The sequence below is a fragment of the Pseudophryne corroboree genome, chromosome 1 (genome assembly GCF_028390025.1).
Source record: "Pseudophryne corroboree isolate aPseCor3 chromosome 1, aPseCor3.hap2, whole genome shotgun sequence".
NCBI lineage: Eukaryota > Metazoa > Chordata > Amphibia > Anura > Myobatrachidae > Pseudophryne > Pseudophryne corroboree.
In genome coordinates this window covers 279,119,708-279,140,621 of record NC_086444.1, presented here as the reverse complement: position 1 = coordinate 279,140,621, position 20,914 = coordinate 279,119,708, and the positions used below count along the sequence as shown (strand labels likewise).

Genomic DNA, 20,914 nt, shown 5'->3' with positions numbered 1-20,914 from the left:
ATAAGAACAAGCGGACAAAAGGACAGTCATATCTGCCTCGGGGCAGAGGAAGGGGTAAGAGAGGGCAGCAAGCAGCCCCTGCCCAGGAACAGAAGCCCTCGCAGGGTTCTGCAAAGCCCTCAGCATGACGCTGGGGCCTTACAAGCTGACTCAGGAGCGGTGGGGGGTCGACTCAAGAATTTCAGCGCACAGTGGGCTTGCTCACAGGTGGACCCCTGGATCCTGCAGGTAGTATCTCAGGGTTACAGGTTGGAATTCGAGAAGTCTCCCCCTCGCAGGTTCCTAAAGTCTGCTTTGCCAACGTCTCCCTCAGACAGGGCGACGGTATTGGAAGCCATTCACAAGCTGTTTTCTCAGCAGGTGATAGTCAAGGTACCCCTCCTACAACAGGGAAAGGGGTATTACTCCACGCTATTTGTGGTACCGAAGCCGGACGGCTCGGTAAGACCTATTCTAAATCTGAAATCTTTGAACCTGTACATACAAAAATTCAAGTTCAAGATGGAGTCACTCAGAGCAGTGATAGCGAATCTGGAAGAAGGGGACTTTATGGTGTCCCTGGACATAAAGGATGCTTACCTGCATGTCCCAATTTGCCCTTCACATCAAGGGTACCTCAGGTTCGTGGTGCAAAACTGTCATTATCAGTTTCAGACGCTGCCGTTTGGATTGTCCACGGCACCTCGGGTCTTTACCAAGGTAATGGCCGAAATGATGATTCTTCTGCGAAGAAGAGGCGTATTAATTATCCCTTACTTGGACGATCTCCTGATAAGGGCAAGGTCCAGAGAACAGCTGGAGGACGGAGTAGCACTAACCCGACTAGTGCTGCAACAACACGGGTGGATTCTGAATTTTCCAAAATCTCAGTTGACCCCGACGACACGTCTGCTGTTCCTGGGAATGATTCTGGACACGGTTCAGAAAAAGGTGTTTCTTCCGGAGGAGAAAGCCAGGGAGTTATCCGAACTTGTCAGGAACCTCCTAAAACCAGGGAAAGTGTCTGTGCATCAGTGCACAAGAGTCCTGGGAAAGATGGTGGCTTCTTACGAAGCGATTCCATTCGGCAGATTCCACGCACGAACTTTTCAGTGGGATCTGCTGGACAAATGGTCCGGATCACATCTGCAGATGCATCAGCGGATAACCTTATCGCCACGGACAAGGGTGTCTCTTCTGTGGTGGTTGCAGAGTGCTCATCTGTTAGAGGGCCGCAGATTCGGCATACAGGACTGGGTCCTGGTGACCACGGATGCCAGTCTGAGAGGCTGGGGAGCGGTCACACAGGGAAGAAACTTCCAGGGAGTATGGTCAAGCCTGGAGATGTCTCTTCACATAAATATACTGGAGCTAAGAGCGATTTACAATGCTCTAAGTCTGGCAAAACCCCTGCTTCAGGGTCAGCCGGTGTTGATCCAGTCGGACAACATCACGGCAGTCGCCCACGTAAACAGACAGGGCGGCACAAGAAGCAGGACAGCAATGGCAGAAGCTGCAAGGATTCTTCGCTGGGCGGAAGATCATGTGATAGCACTGTCAGCAGTATTCATTCCGGGAGTGGACAACTGGGAAGCAGACTTCCTCAGCAGACACGATCTACACCCGGGAGAGTGGGGACTTCATCCAGAAGTCTTCCACATGATTGTGAACCGTTGGGAAAAACCAATGGTGGATATGATGGCGTCCCGCCTCAACAAAAAACTGGACAGGTATTGCGCCAGGTCAAGAGACCCTCAGGCAATAGCTGTGGATGCTCTGGTAACACCGTGGGTGTTCCAGTCAGTGTATGTGTTCCCTCCTCTGCCTCTCATACCAAAAGTACTGAGAATTATACGGCAAAAGGGAGTAAGAACGATACTAGTGGCTCCGGATTGGCCAAGAAGAACTTGGTACCCGGAACTTCAAGAGATGCTCACGGAGGATCCGTGGCCTCTACCTCTAAGACGGGACCTGCTTCAGCAGGGACCGTGTCTATTCCAAGACTTACCGCGGCTGCGTTTGACGGCATGGCGGTTGAACGCCGAATTCTAAGGGAAAAAGGCATTCCGGAAGAGGTCATTCCTACACTGGTAAAAGCCAGGAAGGAGGTGACTGCACAACATTATCACCGCATTTGGAGGAAATATGTTGCGTGGTGTGAGGCCAGGAAGGCCCCCACGGAGGAATTTCAACTGGGTCGATTCCTACATTTCCTGCAAACAGGATTGTCTATGGGCCTCAAATTGGGGTCCATTAAGGTTCAAATTTCGGCCCTGTCGATTTTCTTCCAGAAAGAATTGGCTTCAGTTCCTGAAGTCCAGACTTTTGTAAAAGGAGTACTACATATACAGCCCCCGGTTGTGCCCCCAGTGGCACCGTGGGATCTTAATGTAGTCTTGGATTTTCTCAAATCCCATTCGTTTGAGCCGCTCAAATCGGTGGAGTTGAAGTATCTTACATGGAAAGTAACCATGCTACTGGCCCTGGCTTCAGCCAGGAGAGTATCAGAATTGGCGGCTTTATCATATAAGAGCCCATATCTGATTTTCCATACGGACAGGGCAGAACTGCGGACGCGTCCTCATTTTCTGCCTAAGGTGGTGTCAGCGTTTCACCTGAACCAGCCTATTGTGGTGCCTGCGGCTACTAACGATTTGGAGGATTCCAAGTTGTTGGACGTGGTCCGGGCATTGAAAATATATATATTTCAAGAACGGCGGGAGTCAGAAAGTCTGACTCACTGTTTATATTGTATGCACCCAACAAGATGGGTGCTCCTGCTTCTAAGCAGACGATTGCTCGTTGGATTTGTAGCACAATTCAACTTGCACATTCTGTGGCAGGCTTGCCACAACCTAAATCTGTCAAGGCCCATTCCACAAGGAAAGTGGGCTCATCCTGGGCGGCTGCCCGAGGGGTCTCGGCATTACAACTCTGCCGAGCTGCTACTTGGTCAGGGGCAAACACGTTTGCAAAATTCTACAAATTTGATACCCTGGCTGAGGAGGACCTTGAGTTCTCTCATTCGGTGCTGCAGAGTCATCCGCACTCTCCCGCCCATTTGGGAGCTTTGGTATAATCCCCATGGTCCTGACGGAGTCCCCAGCATCCACTTAGGACGTTAGAGAAAATAAGAATTTACTTACCGATAATTCTATTTCTCGTAGTCCGTAGTGGATGCTGGGCGCCCATCCCAAGTGCGGATTGTCTGCAATACTTGTACATAGTTATTGTTACAAACAAATTCGGGTTGTTATTGTTGTGAGCCGTCTGTTCAGAGGCTCCTACGTTTGTCATACTGTTAACTGGGTTCAGATCACAAGTTATACGGTGTGATTGGTGTGGCTGGTATGAGTCTTACCCGGGATTCAATATCCTTCCTTATTGTGTACGCTCGTCCGGGCACAGTATCCTAACTGAGGCTTGGAGGAGGGTCATAGGGGGAGGAGCCAGTACACACCACTTAATCCTAAAGCTTTATTTTTGTGCCCTGTCTCCTGCGGAGCCGCTATTCCCCATGGTCCTGACGGAGTCCCCAGCATCCACTACGGACTACGAGAAATAGAATTATCGGTAAGTAAATTCTTATTATTACAGATGTCTCCGTTCAAACGCATGACTTAAAACATAGGAAACACTGATCTGCAGTAACTGTGTTCCAAGAGCAGTGCTGACTCCAGTTCTGGGAGCCCTAGGTGGCACCTCTGCCGCCCATGAGTGTTGCAACCCTACCGTTGCTGCTTCTTACCGTAGTAGAAAGGAGGTGGGGGCAGTATATTCTACTCCTTAGTGGTAGTATGCCACTGAGTTATGGCATTAAACCCTTTTGCCACACTCTCAGCATATCAAATACATGGGTAAGGGGATACAGACTGTTTCTCTTACATGTCAGCAGTCAGGAGTTGTCAGACAGGAGCTACAATACTCTCAGTATTATTGCTATGCCTCAGACGTAAGGCCTGATCTAGAGCGGAATGCAAAGTGACTGCATCTGCGATTTTTGCACTGGCCATCCATGGCAAACATTCGCATTTTTGCAGATCTGTGCAGCTATTTAAAGTTGCACATAAGTCATACTGACCCCCTCTTTCAGCTGAATGTGTAATTGGGTGGCAAGACGGTATTTGCAGTTAGCCGTGTCTCGTTGCAGCTCAGTCCATGCCTTCTTGTCAGGGTTCCTAGATCTAACACACCCTTATTTATAAATGTCTTAGCTAGTAGAATGAATCTATCCATGACTGTAATTAGGGGTGTGCGCGCGGTGCCGTCGCTTAGAGTGCAGGGCTCTGTGTGTGGCACTGTCACTGCACCACAGCTCTTCCTTGTGGCTAGCAAGGTGCCTGGAACAGCCACTATCAGTGCAGCAGTGCCGTCCTGAGCGTTCTTTGGATGCTCCAGGCACTCACCATGTTGTCTGTGCAGCCGCTTGGAGCATTCTCAGCAGCTGCACTTCCTAGTGCTGGTGGCCCCATCTTTATGTCATGCATGTAGGGGGTGGGGCTGGCACAGGGTGTCCCGGTGCCCTGTTGTGCCACTGAATCTATCTACTGTGAAATCGTGCCGCACCTGTTAAGTGTTACTTGTGCACCTACTACAGGGCAGATGTAAATGCACCCTGATAATGATGTAGTGGAGGAAATTAGATGTATATACAGATGCGTGCTCATACATCTAGTCTCAATGCACCATGCAGCGTTGGATGCCTGGTGGGAGTGAGCTGACAGGACCCGTGCAACTTTTCTAGCGTTGGGCTTCCGTTTGGCTGAAAATGCATATTAGTCGTAACACAATGCAACTAGGATGCACCAGGAGACCATACTGATTAACTCTTTATGCAACACTTGTATATATATGTGCGCAGTGGCGTAACTAGAACTGTTTCTCCCCCAAGCCAAAAAATTCCCCCCATCCTTCATAATTGGCACTATCAAAGTGAAGAATTTGCGCGCGCCGAAAAAGGGGTGTGGCTTCATTAAAATGGGTGTGGCTTCGCTGAAAGTGGTGTGGCGTTGCAGGAAAAGACTACCTTATACCCCAGTTTTGCAACCTGCACGCCAAGACATTGGCGACCACAGGAAAAAATAATAATCCTGATTCATGCCCCTTACATTATTTGTCATTATTCCTCCTTATAGTAATGCCCAGTATACATTATGCCACATACTGCAATGGCCCATAGACATTATGCCACACACCGTAATGCCTGTGACACATTATGCCACACCGCAATGCCCGTTATAAATTATGCCACACACTGCAGTGTCCCTGAGACATTATACCATACACCGTCATGCCTGTGACACATTATACCACACACCGCAATGCCCGTTATACATTATACCCCACACTACAATGCCCTGAAGACATATCACATACAATGCACGTGATACAGTATACCACACACCGTCATGCCTGTGACGCATTATTACACACACCGCAATGCCTGATATACATTATACCACATGCCACAATGTCCGTGATACATTATGCCACACACCACAATGCCCGTTATATATTATGCCACACACGCATTGCCCATTACACATTAAGCCCTACACTAAGGCTTCTAATTACTTTTAAATAACCTAATCGTTGCCAAGGGTTTCATGATCTTGGTTCCATGCACGGTGCCAGGGGTTTTCATGCTCAGGGTGTCATGCTCGTTGCCAGGTGTTTCATGCACTGAAGTTTATGTTCGTTGCCAGAGGTTTCATGCGCTTGGTGTCAAGCTCGTTGCCAGGGGGTAATGCTTGTTGCCAGGGATTTCATGCACTGGGTGTCATGGGGAGTAATGCTGTCCAAACCGCTCCCCGCTGGCCGATCCCCCCCGTTGCTACTGCTGCCCCCGCCGCTCCACGGTGGCAGGGCTGCAGGGTGCCGTCAGCTGCGGCCAGCGCTATGCGCTTCCGCGGGTCTCGGCATCTTGGAAGGGACATTTAGCAGATTGACATGTGGGCGACTAGTCCGGATGTCAATCTGCTCTGAATCAGTGGCGGCGCCCCCGCAGCCCTGTGCCTCCAAGCCTCCGCAGTGGCTGCGGGGGCAGTAGTTACGCCACTGTGTGTGCGACTGAGACTGTATACAAAGCACAATGGAACTTGGCATGGAAAAAAGCTGCTCCCACTGCATCGTAACACTTCATATTCGGATTCAGAAACTCATTCTCACGCATATATAAGTGTCTCATTAAAAAAAAAAAATCATCAGCACAATCTCCTGGTACTTCCTATTCACTTCGCATTGTGACTTAGCCGCATTTTCAGCAAAAAAAGATGCCAAAAATATGCCCAATGGTAGTAGACCTGCCATTCTGAGAGGGGCTGTTTGGTGCAAATGCTGCAATGATATATGAGGACACATCTGTACTCTCCAGATATGTACGGCTATATCCATTAGAAGAAATAAGCTTTTTTTTTTTATTGTGATATATTCCAGTCAAGGGATAGCTTATGTTTTATTACTATTTTTTTATATTCATTGTGGCAACATATTAAGGGGAACTTTTAATAAAAGAAGAGCCCGTTAAGGCATCAAAAAACAGTTAATGAAGTATTTCATATTACAGGTTGAGTATCTCTTATCCAAAATGCTTGGTACCAGAGGTATTTTGGATATGGGATTTTTCCGTATTTTGGAATAATTGCATAGTATAATGGGACCTAAATCTAAGCACAGAATGCATTTATGTTACATATACACCTTATACACACAGCCTGAAGGTAACTTTAGCCAATATTTTTAATAACTTTGTGCATTAAACAAAGTGTGTCAACATTCACACAATTCATTTATGTTTCATATACACCTTATACACACAGCCTGAAAGTAATTTAATACAATGTTTTTAATAACTTTGTGTATTAAACAAAGTTTGTGTACATTGAGCCATCAGAAAAGAAAGGTTTCACTGTCTCACTCTGACTCAAAAAAGTCCGTATTTTGGAATATTCCGTATTTCGGAATATTTGGATATGGGATACTCAACCTGTAATTGTAACTTGAAATCTCAGTGACACATGAAAATAGTGTCACAAATATAAACTGTACAAAATACAAGTTAGAAGACCAGTACAGATTTTTTTTTAAGGAAGGAGATGTGCTTAATTGTGTCATTGCGTGTGGTTTTGAACATTTGTAATTTTTTTTCTGTAAATTTAGTTACACTCATGTATCCCCCAGTTCTTATTTATTAAATTATATAAATATATAATACATTATTGTAAGTAATTGACTAATATTTAACAAAATGATGCCGCAAAGTGCCTTCATACAGCGTAAGAGGTAAGCACAGATGTAGCAAGGAAGAACAGGATATCTGAAGGCTTCGGCAAAACATGGAATTCACAGTTTTGTAAATATAAAGGCCAAGGGTGTAGCTACCATAGGTGCAGGTGGTGCAGCTGCTATGGGGCCCAGAGCTGAGAGGGGCCCACCTTCCATGTCAAAGTTACATGTCTTATATACATTTTTCACAATTGGGTGGTCCATAGGGGCGCTTACGTGGTATGTCAGAATGTGACTTGTGGACACTGTGTTGCATAAAGTGTCCTAGGAGCCCTACAATATGACATAACGTAAACTAGGGCACTATTATGGTTCATTAAATAAACTAGAGCACTATTATGGGGCATAACATTAACTAGGGCCTTCTGTAGTTCAGAAAATGAGCTAGGGCACTATTATAGGTCATACAATTAACAACTGCTGTGGACAGGTGTCTCTCTAGAAACATTGATATTCAAGCCTCTTCAAAATGTTGCTATGGGGCCCATAAAGTTCCGTCTACGCCCCTAATAAAGGCAGATTTTCGTCACCAACCTAGTTTCCAGAAAAGGCTTAAGTTGTTCCATAATGGAGTTACAGATTTTCTGGCATTGTTACATTGCGCTAATTTACAAAGATGTCTCGTAGTTTATTGGCAGTCTCCATACAGTACTTTAGTTTTCTTCACTCCATAATGTTGTATTTATTGTGGGCCCGAAAAGTAGTCCTATGGGATAAAATTGTTCCTCACATTGTATGTGTGATCACTCACTAATGACATTTATTTTGACTTTGAGGACTTTCCCCATCCAGCAAGCTGGATCAGATTAGTACAGGTCTATGCACATGAGTAATTAATTAATACTGAACATGTAAAACTAATAGGATTCATGAGAGAGAAGAACTATTATTTGTGCTTCATATAATCCACTTGATTTCTCTCTCCCCAGTCCTCAATATGCAGCGGGGCAGCAGTGCTGCTATGATGCTAAAGGTTTTCAGGTTCTCACTAATGATTCACTAGGGGGCAGCACCCCAGACCGAGGTCATGACTGGGGCTCCCCTCCGTACAGGAAGCCCCCCCGAGTACCAGGCTTCTCTCACTGGATCTATGATGTAATCACTTTCTATTACTGTTGCCTGTGGTCAGATAACTGCCAATACTACATGGAACTGAGACGATCAAGTGACTGTCGCACATATACACCACCGAAAGTCGGTAAGTAAATATCCAGGAAATATATTGGATATAAAAGCTAAATAATATCAAATTAACATTACTGATAACAAATAAATGTTCCTCATTTTCAATGCAATGAAAGTAACAGTGCTGCTGCAGATTTTAACCCCTGGTACTAGATCTGTCTAAAGGTGGGTACACACTAGGCGATGTGCTCCGTGAGAAACATCGCCAAGTGTGTACCCTCCTGGCCAGGCTATACGATGGCGGGCATACACACTGTGCGATACCGCTCAGTGACATCATGCTGCGGCTGGGCTGTACGTGCAGATTTGGATGAGTCTAAATTGAGCTGCATGTTTGGCCTACATACATTGGCCATCGTCATCTGCATACACACTGGGCGATATAGTAAACAATATCGGTCAGGAGGGGGAAAATTAGCAATATCGTTTACTATATCGATAGGTGTGTATGCACCTTAAGCTGGTAAACACATGGCTTTGAAAGATATCTTTCACTTTTTCCTCAGTGCGATTGAACAAAAGATATAGTGCATACACACTGAAAGATTTTGCAAACTATTTGTCAAAAGATTAACAATGGGGGTCATTCCAAGTTGATCGCTCGCTAGCAGTTTTTAGCAGCCGTGCAAACGCTATGCCGCCTCCCACTGGGAGTGTATTTTAGCTTAGCAGAAGTGCGAACGAAAGGATCGCACAGTGGCTATAAAATAATTTTGTGCAGTTTCAGAACAGCTTCAGACCTACTCAGCGCTTGCGATGACTTCAGACTGTTCAGTTCCTGTTTTGATGTTACAAACATGCCCTGCGTCGCCCAGCCACGCCTGCGTTTTTCCTGGCACGCCTGCGTTTTTCCGAATACTCCTTGAAAACGGTCAGTTGACACCCAGAAACGCCCACTTCATGTAAGTCACTCTGCGGCCAGCAGTGCGACTGAAAAGCTTTGCTAGACCTTGTGTGAAACTACATCGTTCGTTGTGAAAGTACGTTGTGCGTGCGCATTGCGCTGCATACGCATAAGTGCCGTTTTTTGGCATCATCGCTGCGCAGCGAACATTTTCAGCTAGCGATCAACTCGAATTGACCCCCAACATGCTATATTTAGGACTGCCACCTGATTTACATACTGGGCAGGGATTGAAGTGTGTGTGTGTGTGTGTGTGTGTGTGTGTGTGTGTGTGTGTGTGTGTGTGTGTGTGTGTGTGTGTAGTTTAGTGCTTCATCCTCTGTAGTTTAGGATTTCATCCCCCCATTCCAATACACCCATTACTCCCCCCCGTCCCCCCCTCATTCCTTCCTCAATACCGCATGCAGTCAAAATTGAAGTGTTTGGGGAGTGTTAGGGTGTTTGGGGAGTGGCTGTGATGACACAAATTGTTCACTCTATCGTTCATTACAATACACACTGAACAATGGGGGTAATTCCAAGTTGATCGCAGCAGGATTTTTTTTAGCAGTTGGGCAAAACCATGGGAGTGATTTAAAGTTGATCGCAGCAGGACATTTTTTAACAGTTGGGCAAAAACATGTGCACTGCAGGTGGGGCAGATTTAACATGTGCAGAGAGAGAGAGAGATTTGGGTGTGGTGAGTTCAATCTGCAATCTAAATTGCAGTGCACATGGTTTTGCCCAACTGCTAAAAAAAATCCTGCTGCAATCAACTTGGAATTACCCCCAATATGCACTGCATAGTGAACTTTCTAACCAAAATATAGCTGCATGTTTAAGTGAGATACCACCTACACCTAGTGAACGACCTGCGGGAGTGCGCATAGTGAACGATATAGTGCATACACACGTTGAGATATAGGCCCTCATTCCGAGTTGTTCGCTCGCTAGCAGATTTTTGCAGCATTGCACACGCTAGGCCTCCGCCCTCTGGGAGTGTATCTTAGCATAGCAGAATTGCGAACGAAAGATTAGTAGAATTGTGAATAGAAAATTCTTAGCAGTTTCTGAGTAGTTCGAGACTTACTGCGATCAGCTCAGGCCGTTTCGTTCCTGGTTTGACGTCACAAACACGCCCTGCGTTCGGCTAGCCACTCCCCCGTTTCTCCAGACACTCCCGCGTTTTATCCTGGCACGCCTGCGTTTTTCCACACACTTCCAGAAAACGGTCAGTTTCCGCCCAGAAACACCCACTTCCTGTTAATCACACTCCGATCACATCAACAGTGAAAATTCTTCGTTCGGACGTGAGTAAATCTACTAAGTTTTGTGCTAAAATACTGCGTACCATGCGCATGTGTATTTTTGCCTTAATCGATCCGTTGCGAAAATCGGCAACGAGCGAACAACTCGGAATGACCCCCATAGTGCACTATGGGGCTAATTCAAAAGTGATCGCTGCTGTGCGTTTTTGTACAGCCGGCGATCAGGTCTGAACTGTGCATGCGCAGGTGCCGCAGTGCGCTGGCGCATGCCAGAGATGCGATCGACATCTCAGCCCAGCGATCGCCGCTGCCTGATTGACAGACAGAGGCGTTCGCTGGGCAGGAGGGGGCGGGCTGGCAGCGTTGAGCCGCCGTTTTGGGGTTGTGGTCCGGGCAATGCAGGCATGCCCGAACCATGTGGGGGGTGGGCCGCTGTGGCTGCGTGACATCATACGCAGCCGCTGCGACCTGGAGAGTGATGGGTAGCTCCCTGCCACCGTGCAGGAGCTGCGCTGGCAGGGAGCTACTCTTCAGGTACAAAAGCACCACTGCTGTGTGGTGCTTTTGTACCTGTGTGTGTGGGGGGGGGGGGGTCAGAGCCAGACATGCGGGGCGGACTAGCCCTGTGCTGGGCGTCCCCTCGCATGTCTGTGAAAGTGATCGTAGATGTGCTAAATTTAGCACATCTATGATTAAGTCTGAATTACCCCCAGTATCGCTCATTACCCTGAAAATTAGCGCTACAGAGCACAATATTGTACCGTGTGTACACAGCTTAGCAACACAGTGTGATAAAATACTATACTGAGTGCATGTGGGGTTGCAGCATTTTGAATCAACAATTGTAAGATACTATTGGTGGCATGTGGCATTTTTTCCTGAATGCTGGCTATCTCAGTTAGAACAAATATGCAAAAACAAGTTGAGCTATTTAAATGAATGTCAGCGAAAAAGTGACATTTAGTTTTTATGCAAATAATAAAGTTAAAATCAATGAAGGGATTAAAGCTTCAGTTCTTCTGGACACTACATGGATGTTGGTATTCCATCCACCAGGAATATTGGACTTGCAATACAGAAAACGCAGATGCAGAGCAATTTTCTGGGGCTGGGTCTAGGAAAAGATATGTAGGCATGCACCTTTGTTTTAATGAAGCAGTTAAATACAGTAGGTGCACTTGCATAAAATTAAATGCATTGTGGAAGTGCATTTGTTCCAGTTCTTAAATGAGCCCCACTGATTATTTGAAATTAGTGTAAAATCATTAAAAAAATTCCTACAGCAATTTTGGGATCAATTTATAAACAAATAAGTTTTTTTTTAAAGCCATATCTCCATCCAGTGGAGAAAAAGTATATTGCAAGTTCCATTTTATTATTCTTTATTTATGAGGGCACACAAGGGTTCCACAGCATCTTGCAAAGTACATACACAGAGATAGTATGAACAAAAACAGAAAAAAAGAACATGTACTACAAGGTTTATAAAAATTGCTGCATCAGCAGTCATAAAACACAATCCTGCAGCTTCGGCTGAAGGGGGGGTGTGGGGGGGGGGGGGGGGGTGTGTGTGTGTGTGTGTGTGTGTGTGTGTGTGTGTGTGTGTGTGTGTGTGTGTGTGTGTGTGTGTGTGTGTGTGTGTGTGTGTGTGTGTGTGTGTGTGTGTGTGTGTGTGTGTGTGTGTGTGTGTGTGTGTGTGTGTGTGTGTGTGTTAATGTATGATTGCCATCACCTGTGGTGAAACACCTTTCTTGTCAATTAATTAGCTCACCACAGGTGATGACAATCATACAATACCACGAAAGTCCAGGAACAGAGCATTTTCTCCCTCATGGAGAGGGTCAAGTAGGCAATTATGATATATAGAGATATATATATATATATATATATATATTGTAAAATGGGTACTGTAAATAAGGACTCATGAGGCAGGTCTTCCAGTTAAACCACAGCATCTTTACTGGCAGGCACTGTAGAACAGCATGCACTGACTTGGACCTGGTCACTCCGGTACATGCAAAAAATAAACAAATCAACATAAAATGTCCTAGCACTTCCCATGCGCAATAGTCATTATGCTGAAGTGGCCTACAGCTACACATGCCATGCTCTCCTGGCACGACCAATGTTCAGTCACTGGCGCTACAAACTTACCTGCTTACTGGCCTCTAACAGGCATCAGCGCACAGAACTCTGGGTAAATGGGATTTTTAAACCCCTCCCCTGCACCTGACTTCCTGCTGCCTCTGGGTGAGCTGGATAACCCAGACATCTGTTTCTCCAGTTGCAGCTGTGCAATTCAGAAAGCCTGGAATTATAAACCACTACAGGTGCAGAATGTGCAGGCCTTGTTTTCTTCTACCTTGGAGGTAGGTAATCCCACCAGAATGTGGGCAATTGTGGTGAGACACAAGCCCTCTCACCACAATCTATACATATAAAAACGGATGTATATACTGTAGTTATATATGTTCCAGCATAACTCTGGAATGCCTGGAGCAATTTACACCAAACTTGGTACACATACGACTTACAATCTGGAAAAAAATACTGAGTGGGGATAAGAATGGGGTGACATGTGAAAATCCATTGTTTTTGGCATAACTGTCAAATGCCTGGAGTAATTTACACAGAGGCACCCAAGGGTAGGGCAGAGGCACCCACGGGTTGGGGCAGAGGCTCCCACGGGTAGGGGCACAGGCACCCACATGTAAGGGCAGAGGCACCCACGGGTTGGGGCAGAGGCAGAGGCACCCACAGGTAAGGATAGAGGCACACATTCTCCTCAGCACCAACATTTTGACAGCATCAATCCGAGGAAGCCCAGAGGTACGGCCTCACAAAGATTGGTATTATTCTTATATAATTTAATTATATATATATATATATATATATATATATATATATATACTATTATATTCCCCCTCGGGTGGTAGCGTGGACCACAACCCAAGTGTAAATACCGGGCTCGAGTCGGGATTCTGTCCGCCGGCATTTCACCGGCTGTCGGGATTTCGGCGTCGGTATCCTGAACACCGGGATCCCGACAACCGGTAAATTAACCGCATCCTATAGATATACAGTATATCTATAGGATGCGATTAATTTACCGGCTGCGGGATCCTGGTGTCCAGGATACCGACATCCCGACAGCCGGTGAAATGCCGGTGGTCAGAATCCCGACACCGGGATCCCGACAACCGGTAAATTAACCGCATCCTATAGATATACAGAGAAATGCATGTCGGAATGGATCCGAACTCAATTGAATATACCCCTTAGTGTGTGTATGTGTGTGCTCACTCCTCCCCTCTATGCCCCTCCTACCAGACTCAGTTTAGAAAAATGTGCCCAAGGAGCCGGGTGCACTTCTCTGGAGCGCTAGAGATTTTTTCTTTAAATTTAATTTAGTTTTTATTTTCAGGTAGCTCTGCTTGGCAGACAGACTAGCTGCTTCGTGGGACTTAGAGGGGGGCAAACCAACCTCCTGAGGGTTAATGGTTCGTAATACCAGCTGACAGAACAATGAGCTTCTGAGGTGCCGATCACTCATCGGCAGTACTTGTGCCAACGCCAGCAGCTAGCCGCCACCCTCTAACAGATGCCGAAGACCAGGTGCGGGGAGTGTTACACCGGGGCCCCGGTTAGCGGGTCCCCGGTGCAGTTTGGCAGCATGTCACGGGCTCGGAGCTGCGGTGCCTGCCATGGACGTAACTGGCGGGAAGGCGCCATTTCCTGCTGCTGCGGATCATCAAGGCTGCATGCACGCAGCTCCTCCAGGACCAATGCTGTTACAGATGGTATAAACTAGTACCAGGGGGTCGTACTCAGGGAAGAGCACGCCAGCAGTAGCACCGCTGCATTGATATTGCATACACTTATTCTCACACATTGTGCTGCTGTGTTCTGTGTGCTGGGTCCGCTCCTCAGTTTCACTCGAAGGGCTCTCTAGGTTCTGTGTGGGGTGTTGGACAAGGGGGCTGCGCTGTGGTTTTCCTGCATAATGTCTGTGAACTTAGTAATGTGCACTGCTTGTAAATTCTACCCTGTCTTCAGCGGGGTCACTCATTTTTGAGCAATATTCCTTATCTTCTCAGGGGCCCAGCTCACAGGCACCTGACTGGTTAGATAGCTTTAAGAGCATGATTCAAAATGTAAATTCTGAACTAGCTGCAGCTAAAAGAATGAGACAGGTGTAGAAACACTCCCTCCTCAAGTCGGGCTTACCAGCTTTACCCGCAGCAAAAGTTACCTTACAAGGGGCTATTTAAAAACTTTTGCAGACAGGGGTGGTAGTTCCTGTACCTCCTCCGTTGTGCAACAGGGTTTTTACTCCAGTCTTTTTGTCGTTCCCAAGCCAGACGGTTCGGTGCGTCCCATCTTGAATCTGAAGTGTCTCAACCCGTATCTGCGGGTGTTCAAATTCAAGATGGAGTCTCTGAGGGCGGTGGTATCCGCTCTGGAGGAGGGGGAGTTCCTGGTGTCTCTGGATGTCAAGGATGATTACCTACACATTCCCATGTGGCCCCCTCAGCAGGCTTACCTCAGGTTCGCCATCTTGGATGACCATTTCCAGTTTCAGGCCTTACCCTTTGGATTATCCACCGCTCTGAGGGTCTTCACCACGGTCATGGTGGAGATGATGCTGCAACTGTGCATGATGGGTGTGAACATAGTCCCCTATTTGGACAATCTCCTAATAAAGGATGTGTCCAGGGGGCGTCTACTGCATAGTATCGATCTGACTACTTGCCTACTCACGGATCATGGGTGGATCCTAAATTTTCAGAATTCTCACCTGGAACCGACCCAATGTCTTCAGTTCCTGGGAATGATACTGGATACGGTATCTCAAAAGGTGTTTCTCCCAATGAACAAGGCCTTGATTATCCAGGCTATGGTCCGCTCGGTACTCAGTCCTCACAAGGTATCTATACATCTTTGCATTAAATTACTGGGCAAGATGGTGGCTGCTTACGAGGCAATCCAATACGGCAGGTTTCATGCCCGACCGTTTCAGCTGGACAAATTGTCAGGTTCTCACCTGCATGTGCATCAGGAAGTGACTGCAAAAGCCCGGATTTCTCTATTATGGTGGCTTCAAATTCCTCACCTGGTAGAGGGCAGAAGTTTCAATATCCACTTGTGGATTCTTCTGACAACGGATGCCAGCCTCCGGGGTTGGGGAGCGGTGACCCAAGGGGCCCAGTTCCAAGGGTTATGGTCAGTTCAGGAATCCGCTTTACTGATAAACATCCTGGACCTCAGGGCAGTTTACAATGCTCTTCTACAAGGCTCCCATCTCCTGAAGGGTCGGGCGATCCAGGTTCAGTCAGACAATGCCACGGCGATGGCATACATAAACCGACAAGGGGGAACTAGAAGCAGCGCGGCGATGCGAGAGGTGTCAAAAATCCCCCTCTGGGCGGAGGCCAACGCAAGGGCCATCTCAGCCATATTCATTCCAGGAGTGGACAGCTGGGAAGCAGACTTCCTCAGCAGGCACGACCTCCATCCGGGGGAATTGGTTCTACATCCCCAGGTGTTTCAGCAGTTAATTCACGGGTGGGGCTGTCCGCAGATATATCTGATGGCTTCTTGTCTCAACAAGAAGCTATGCCGTTACTGTTCCAGAACTAGGGATCATCAGGCTGTAGCAGTGGATGCTCTGACAACACCGTGGACGCACCAGTTTCTGTACTTGTTCACTCCTCTACCGCTGATCCCAAGGGGGCTAAAAAGGCTAAGAAGGGTGAGCGTTCTGCCAATTCCAATTGCCCCAGATTGGCCTTGACGAGCGTGGTACTCTAATCTCCTGGCCATGGCTCTGGAGGATCCCTGGCCTCTGCCACTCCAAGACGATCTTCTTCAGCAAGGTCCGTTCGTCTATCCACACTTACAGTGGCTACGTTTGACGGCTTGGAAGTTGAGAGAGAGATTCTAGCAAGAAAAGGTCTTCCCTCCCAGGTTATTTCCACCATGGTCCTGGCAAGGAAGATGGTTACGTCGAAACATTATCATCGTATCTGGAAAAAGTATGTTTCCTGGTGTGAAAGTAGGAAGGTTTCTCCCATGGAATTTAGAATTGGTCGTTTTCTACTTTTCCTGCAAGTGGGAGTGGATATGGGCCTATGTTTAGGCTCCATCAAAGTCCGTATTTCTACGCTCTCTATTTTCTTCCAGAAACAACTTGCCATGTTGCCTGAAGTGCAGACTTTCCTGAAGGGTGTTCTGCATATGCAGCCACCCTTTGTACCTCGCACGGCTCCGTGGGACCTCAGTGTGGTTCTGTCCTTTCTCCAATCGGATTGGTTTGAACCCTTACATAGGGTGGAGTTCAAATTTCTCACCTGGAAGACGGTGATGTTATTGGCTTTGGCGTCTGCCAGACATGCCTCTGGCTTAGGGGCCTTATCCTGTAAGAGCCCTTATTTGATTTTTCATGCAGACAGGGAGGAACTTAGGACCCGTCCTCAGTTTTTGCTGAAAGTGGTGTCAGCTTTTTATGTGAATCGGCCTATTGTGGTTCCGGTGTTGTCTGATGCTTCCGCTGGTCCTGAATCCTTGTATGTGGTCAGGCTCTGAAGATTTATGTCAAAAGGACAGCCCGTCATCGGAAATCTGACTCGCTGTTTGTCTTTTATGATTCCTCTAAGATTGGTCGCCCAGCTTCTAAGCAATCTATTGCTCGTTGGCTCCGGTTGACCATTCAACAGGCCTATGTTTCGGCGGTTCTGCCTTTGCCGACGTCTATTCAGGCCCTCTTGACGAGAGGGCTGCCTGGGTTGTATCGGCCCTACAGTTGTGCCGAGCTGCGACTTGGTCTGGTTCGAACACGTTTGTTAAGTTCTATCGGTTTGATACCTTGGCCAAGGATGACCTTCAGTGTGGTCAGGCAGTTTTACGGGGGTCTCAGCACTCTCTCACACATTTGGGAGCTTTGGGACTTCCCCATGGTACTAAAGTACAAGACCCCAGTATCTACTAGGACGTAAGAGAAAATAGTAATTTGATACCTACCGGTAATTCCTTTTCTCCTTGTCCGTAGTGGATACTTGGCGCCCACCTCAGTGCTTTGTTCCTGCTTACCTGTGTAAGTATGTGGTTGGACCGGCGTTGTGGTCCCGTTATGTTGTTGGGATAGCTGTGCTATCTGAGTTAGGTTGGTGTTGCTACCCTCTGTTCTGGTTAGCGCCCTCCTTACGTTCATGGTTGTGTGTTGGCTTGTTGCCTCACTGCAGTTGTATTGTTCTTCTCTCATGGTATGTCCGTCTCCTAAGTCACAGCGGGTGAAATGAGCGATGTGCTAGATTGTGCCTGCATGCAGGCCAATCTAGTACCGGCGATAGTTACGCATGGGGCTGCGCATCGCTATCGCTGGGGGGCATACACATGGAGAGATCTGTGCTTAACTTCTCAGCAATCTAGTCAGATTGCTTAGAATTTAAGCAAGGATCGCTCCGTGTGTACCCCTCTTTACTGGCCCAGTGTGAAATAGTAATTGCCCCCTTAGTTACTCATTCAGTCAGTCAATGAAGCAAATTTAATTGATAATTGGGTTCAGTTAGACTTGATACAGTCAGGCTTGATCAATTCCAGTCCCTGTTGAATCTAAACATCACTTAAATATAATATTTCCAGCAATGTAAATTTAGCTAAAAGGAAATTCCAGAAGAGATATGAAAGAAAGCTATTGTAATATATCAGCCTGGAAATGGTTACAATGCCTTTTCTTAGGCTCTGTGGCTCCAGTGAACCACAGTGAGAGCTATTATCTCCAAATGGAAAAAGCTTGGAACAGTGGTGAATCTTCCCAAGAACAGCCAGCCTACCAAAATTCCTCCAAGAGGACATTGACAACTCATCCATGAAGTTACAACAGAACTCAGACTAACATCTAATGAACTGCAGGACTTGCTCACCTCAGTTAATATTAGTTAATATTAGCATTCACGATTCTAACCTAAGAAAGAGACTGGGGCAAAAATGGTATCCATGGGAGAGTTGAGAGGCAAAAACTACTGCTTACCAAGAGGAACATAAAGTTTTGCCTCACATTTGCTAAAAACATATTGATAACTCCCAAGCCTTTTGGGCTCATGGGGGTCATTCCGAGTTGTTCGCACGCAAGCTGCTTTTAGCAGCTTTACACACGCTAAGCCGCCGCCTACTGGGAGTGAATCTTAGCTTCTTAAAATTGCGAATGAAAGATTCTCTAAATTGCGACCACACACTTCTTAGCAGTTTCTGAGTAGCTCCAGACTTGGCATCTGCGATCAGTTCAGTGCTTGTCGTTCCTGGTTTGACGTCACAAACACACCCAGCGTTCGCCCAGACACTCCTCCGTTTCTCCAGCCACTCCCGCGTTTTCCCCAGAAACGGTAGCGTTTTTTCACACACACCCATAAAACGGCCTGTTTCCGCCCAGAAACACCCACTTCCTGTCAATCACACTCCGATCACCAGAACGAAGAAAAAACCTCGTAATGCCGTGAGTAAAATTCCTAACTGCATAGCAAATTTACTTGGCGCAGTCGCACTGCAGACATTGCGCATGCGCATTAGCGACTAATCGCTCCGTTGCGAGAAAAAAATACAGCGAACAACTCGGAATGACCCCCAATGTTCATTGTTGAAGACATGGGTCCCATTACATTTGCCGTTAACCTAACACAGCATTACACAATAAGAACATCATACCAACAGTCACACATGGTAGTGGTACTGTGATGGTGTGAGGATGCTTTTGCTGCTTCAGAACCTGGGCAACTTGTCATTATGGGCGGAATCATGAATTCAGCTCTCTGCCAGAAAATTCTAAGGGAGAATGTCCTGTCATCAGTCTGTGATGTGATGCTTCAAGTGCAGTTGGGTTATGCAGCAAGTCAATGATCTGAAGCCGCTTCTCAGTGTTTCAAAAGAAACAAAATTAAGCGTTTGGGGAAGCCTAGTCAATGTTCAGACTTGAATGTATTTGATATGCTGTGTCAGGACCCTAAATGAACAGTTCATGCTCAAATACCCTCCAGTTTTGCTGAATTAAAATAATTTATCATAGAAGAGTGGGTCACAGTTTTTCCGGCAGCAATGTGTTGGACTGATCTTCAGTTATCAGAAGCGTTTGGTTGCACTTGTTGCTATTAAAGGTGGTACAACCAGTTATTAAGTTTAGGGGGGCAATTAATTTCTTACATGGGCTATATACGTTTTCTCCTTCAATAAATGAAATGATCATTAAAAAATGTGTTGTGTTTATGAATGGGTACAAAATGCCAGCAGTCGGTATCCCAACAGTCAGAAGACCGACAGCGGGTTTCCGATCGCCAGAGTCCCAACACATCCCAATATTTTCACCATAATCCTAACCTCCACCTCCCGCAGCCGAACCCTAACCGCCCCCCTACCAACCGCGCGCAGCCTAACCCTAACCTCCCCCACACCTACCCCTAGTCCCTGCAGCCTAACCCTAACACTTCCATAGTGCCTAACCCTAACCACTCGTACCTACCTCCGGAATATGTTGGGATTCTGACCATTGGGATCCCGCTTTTGACTGAATCACATGTTTACTCAGGTTGTCTTTGTCTTATATTATATTCTGAAGATATCAAACAATTTGATGTGACATTAAGTAAAAATAGAAGAAATCGGGAAGGGCGCAAAAAATTGTTTACGCCACTGTATATGATTTCAAGTTATTTGCTTGTATTTTAAATCCTGCAAATTACGTACAGTGATTTGGCTGACACAACAGGGCAAACGCAGGATTTACATTGGGGGGTTTCTATACACAAACACGCACACATGATATATATATATATATATATATATATATATATATTCACAGAATTAGTATTAGACTCCATGAGTGCTAACCTACCGCCAGGACCGTATATGTAAATATACACTGTTTTTTTTTTATATATATATATACACACACACATACACACATACATATATATATATATATATATATATATATATATATATATACATACATATACACACATACACACACACACATATATATATATATATATATATATATATATATATATACAAACAGACAATTCAGCACTCGCCGTAGCAAGCTCTGTTATCTTCACCACATCAATAAATGAATGATGGGGGTTTAGTTAGTGAATTGGCCAATGCACAGAAGCCTACAAACCGATCGCCAAGGTACCCCACCTTCATGCACCCCACCCTATGAGGCATATTTGCAGTTATATTATGTGTGAAACAGTTGCCAATTTTCTGTTTGTATTTAAGTATGTGGTCATGGGATACATGCACCCCACCCTATGAGTGGTGA

The 20,914-nt window shown here is 46.3% G+C and overlaps 1 protein-coding gene across 7 annotated transcripts in view; it reads left to right on the top strand.

Moving 5' to 3' along the window:
* Positions 1 to 20,914, top strand: part of SUSD2 (sushi domain containing 2) — a 384,956-nt gene that overhangs the window by 203,011 nt on the left and 161,031 nt on the right. For all 7 annotated transcript variants that reach the window (XM_063964306.1, XM_063964301.1, XM_063964300.1 and 4 more), the window contains one exon: positions 8,193 to 8,461. In XM_063964306.1, the coding sequence (XP_063820376.1) occupies positions 8,193 to 8,461 (269 nt within the window). The remainder of the gene's footprint in view (positions 1 to 8,192; positions 8,462 to 20,914) is intronic.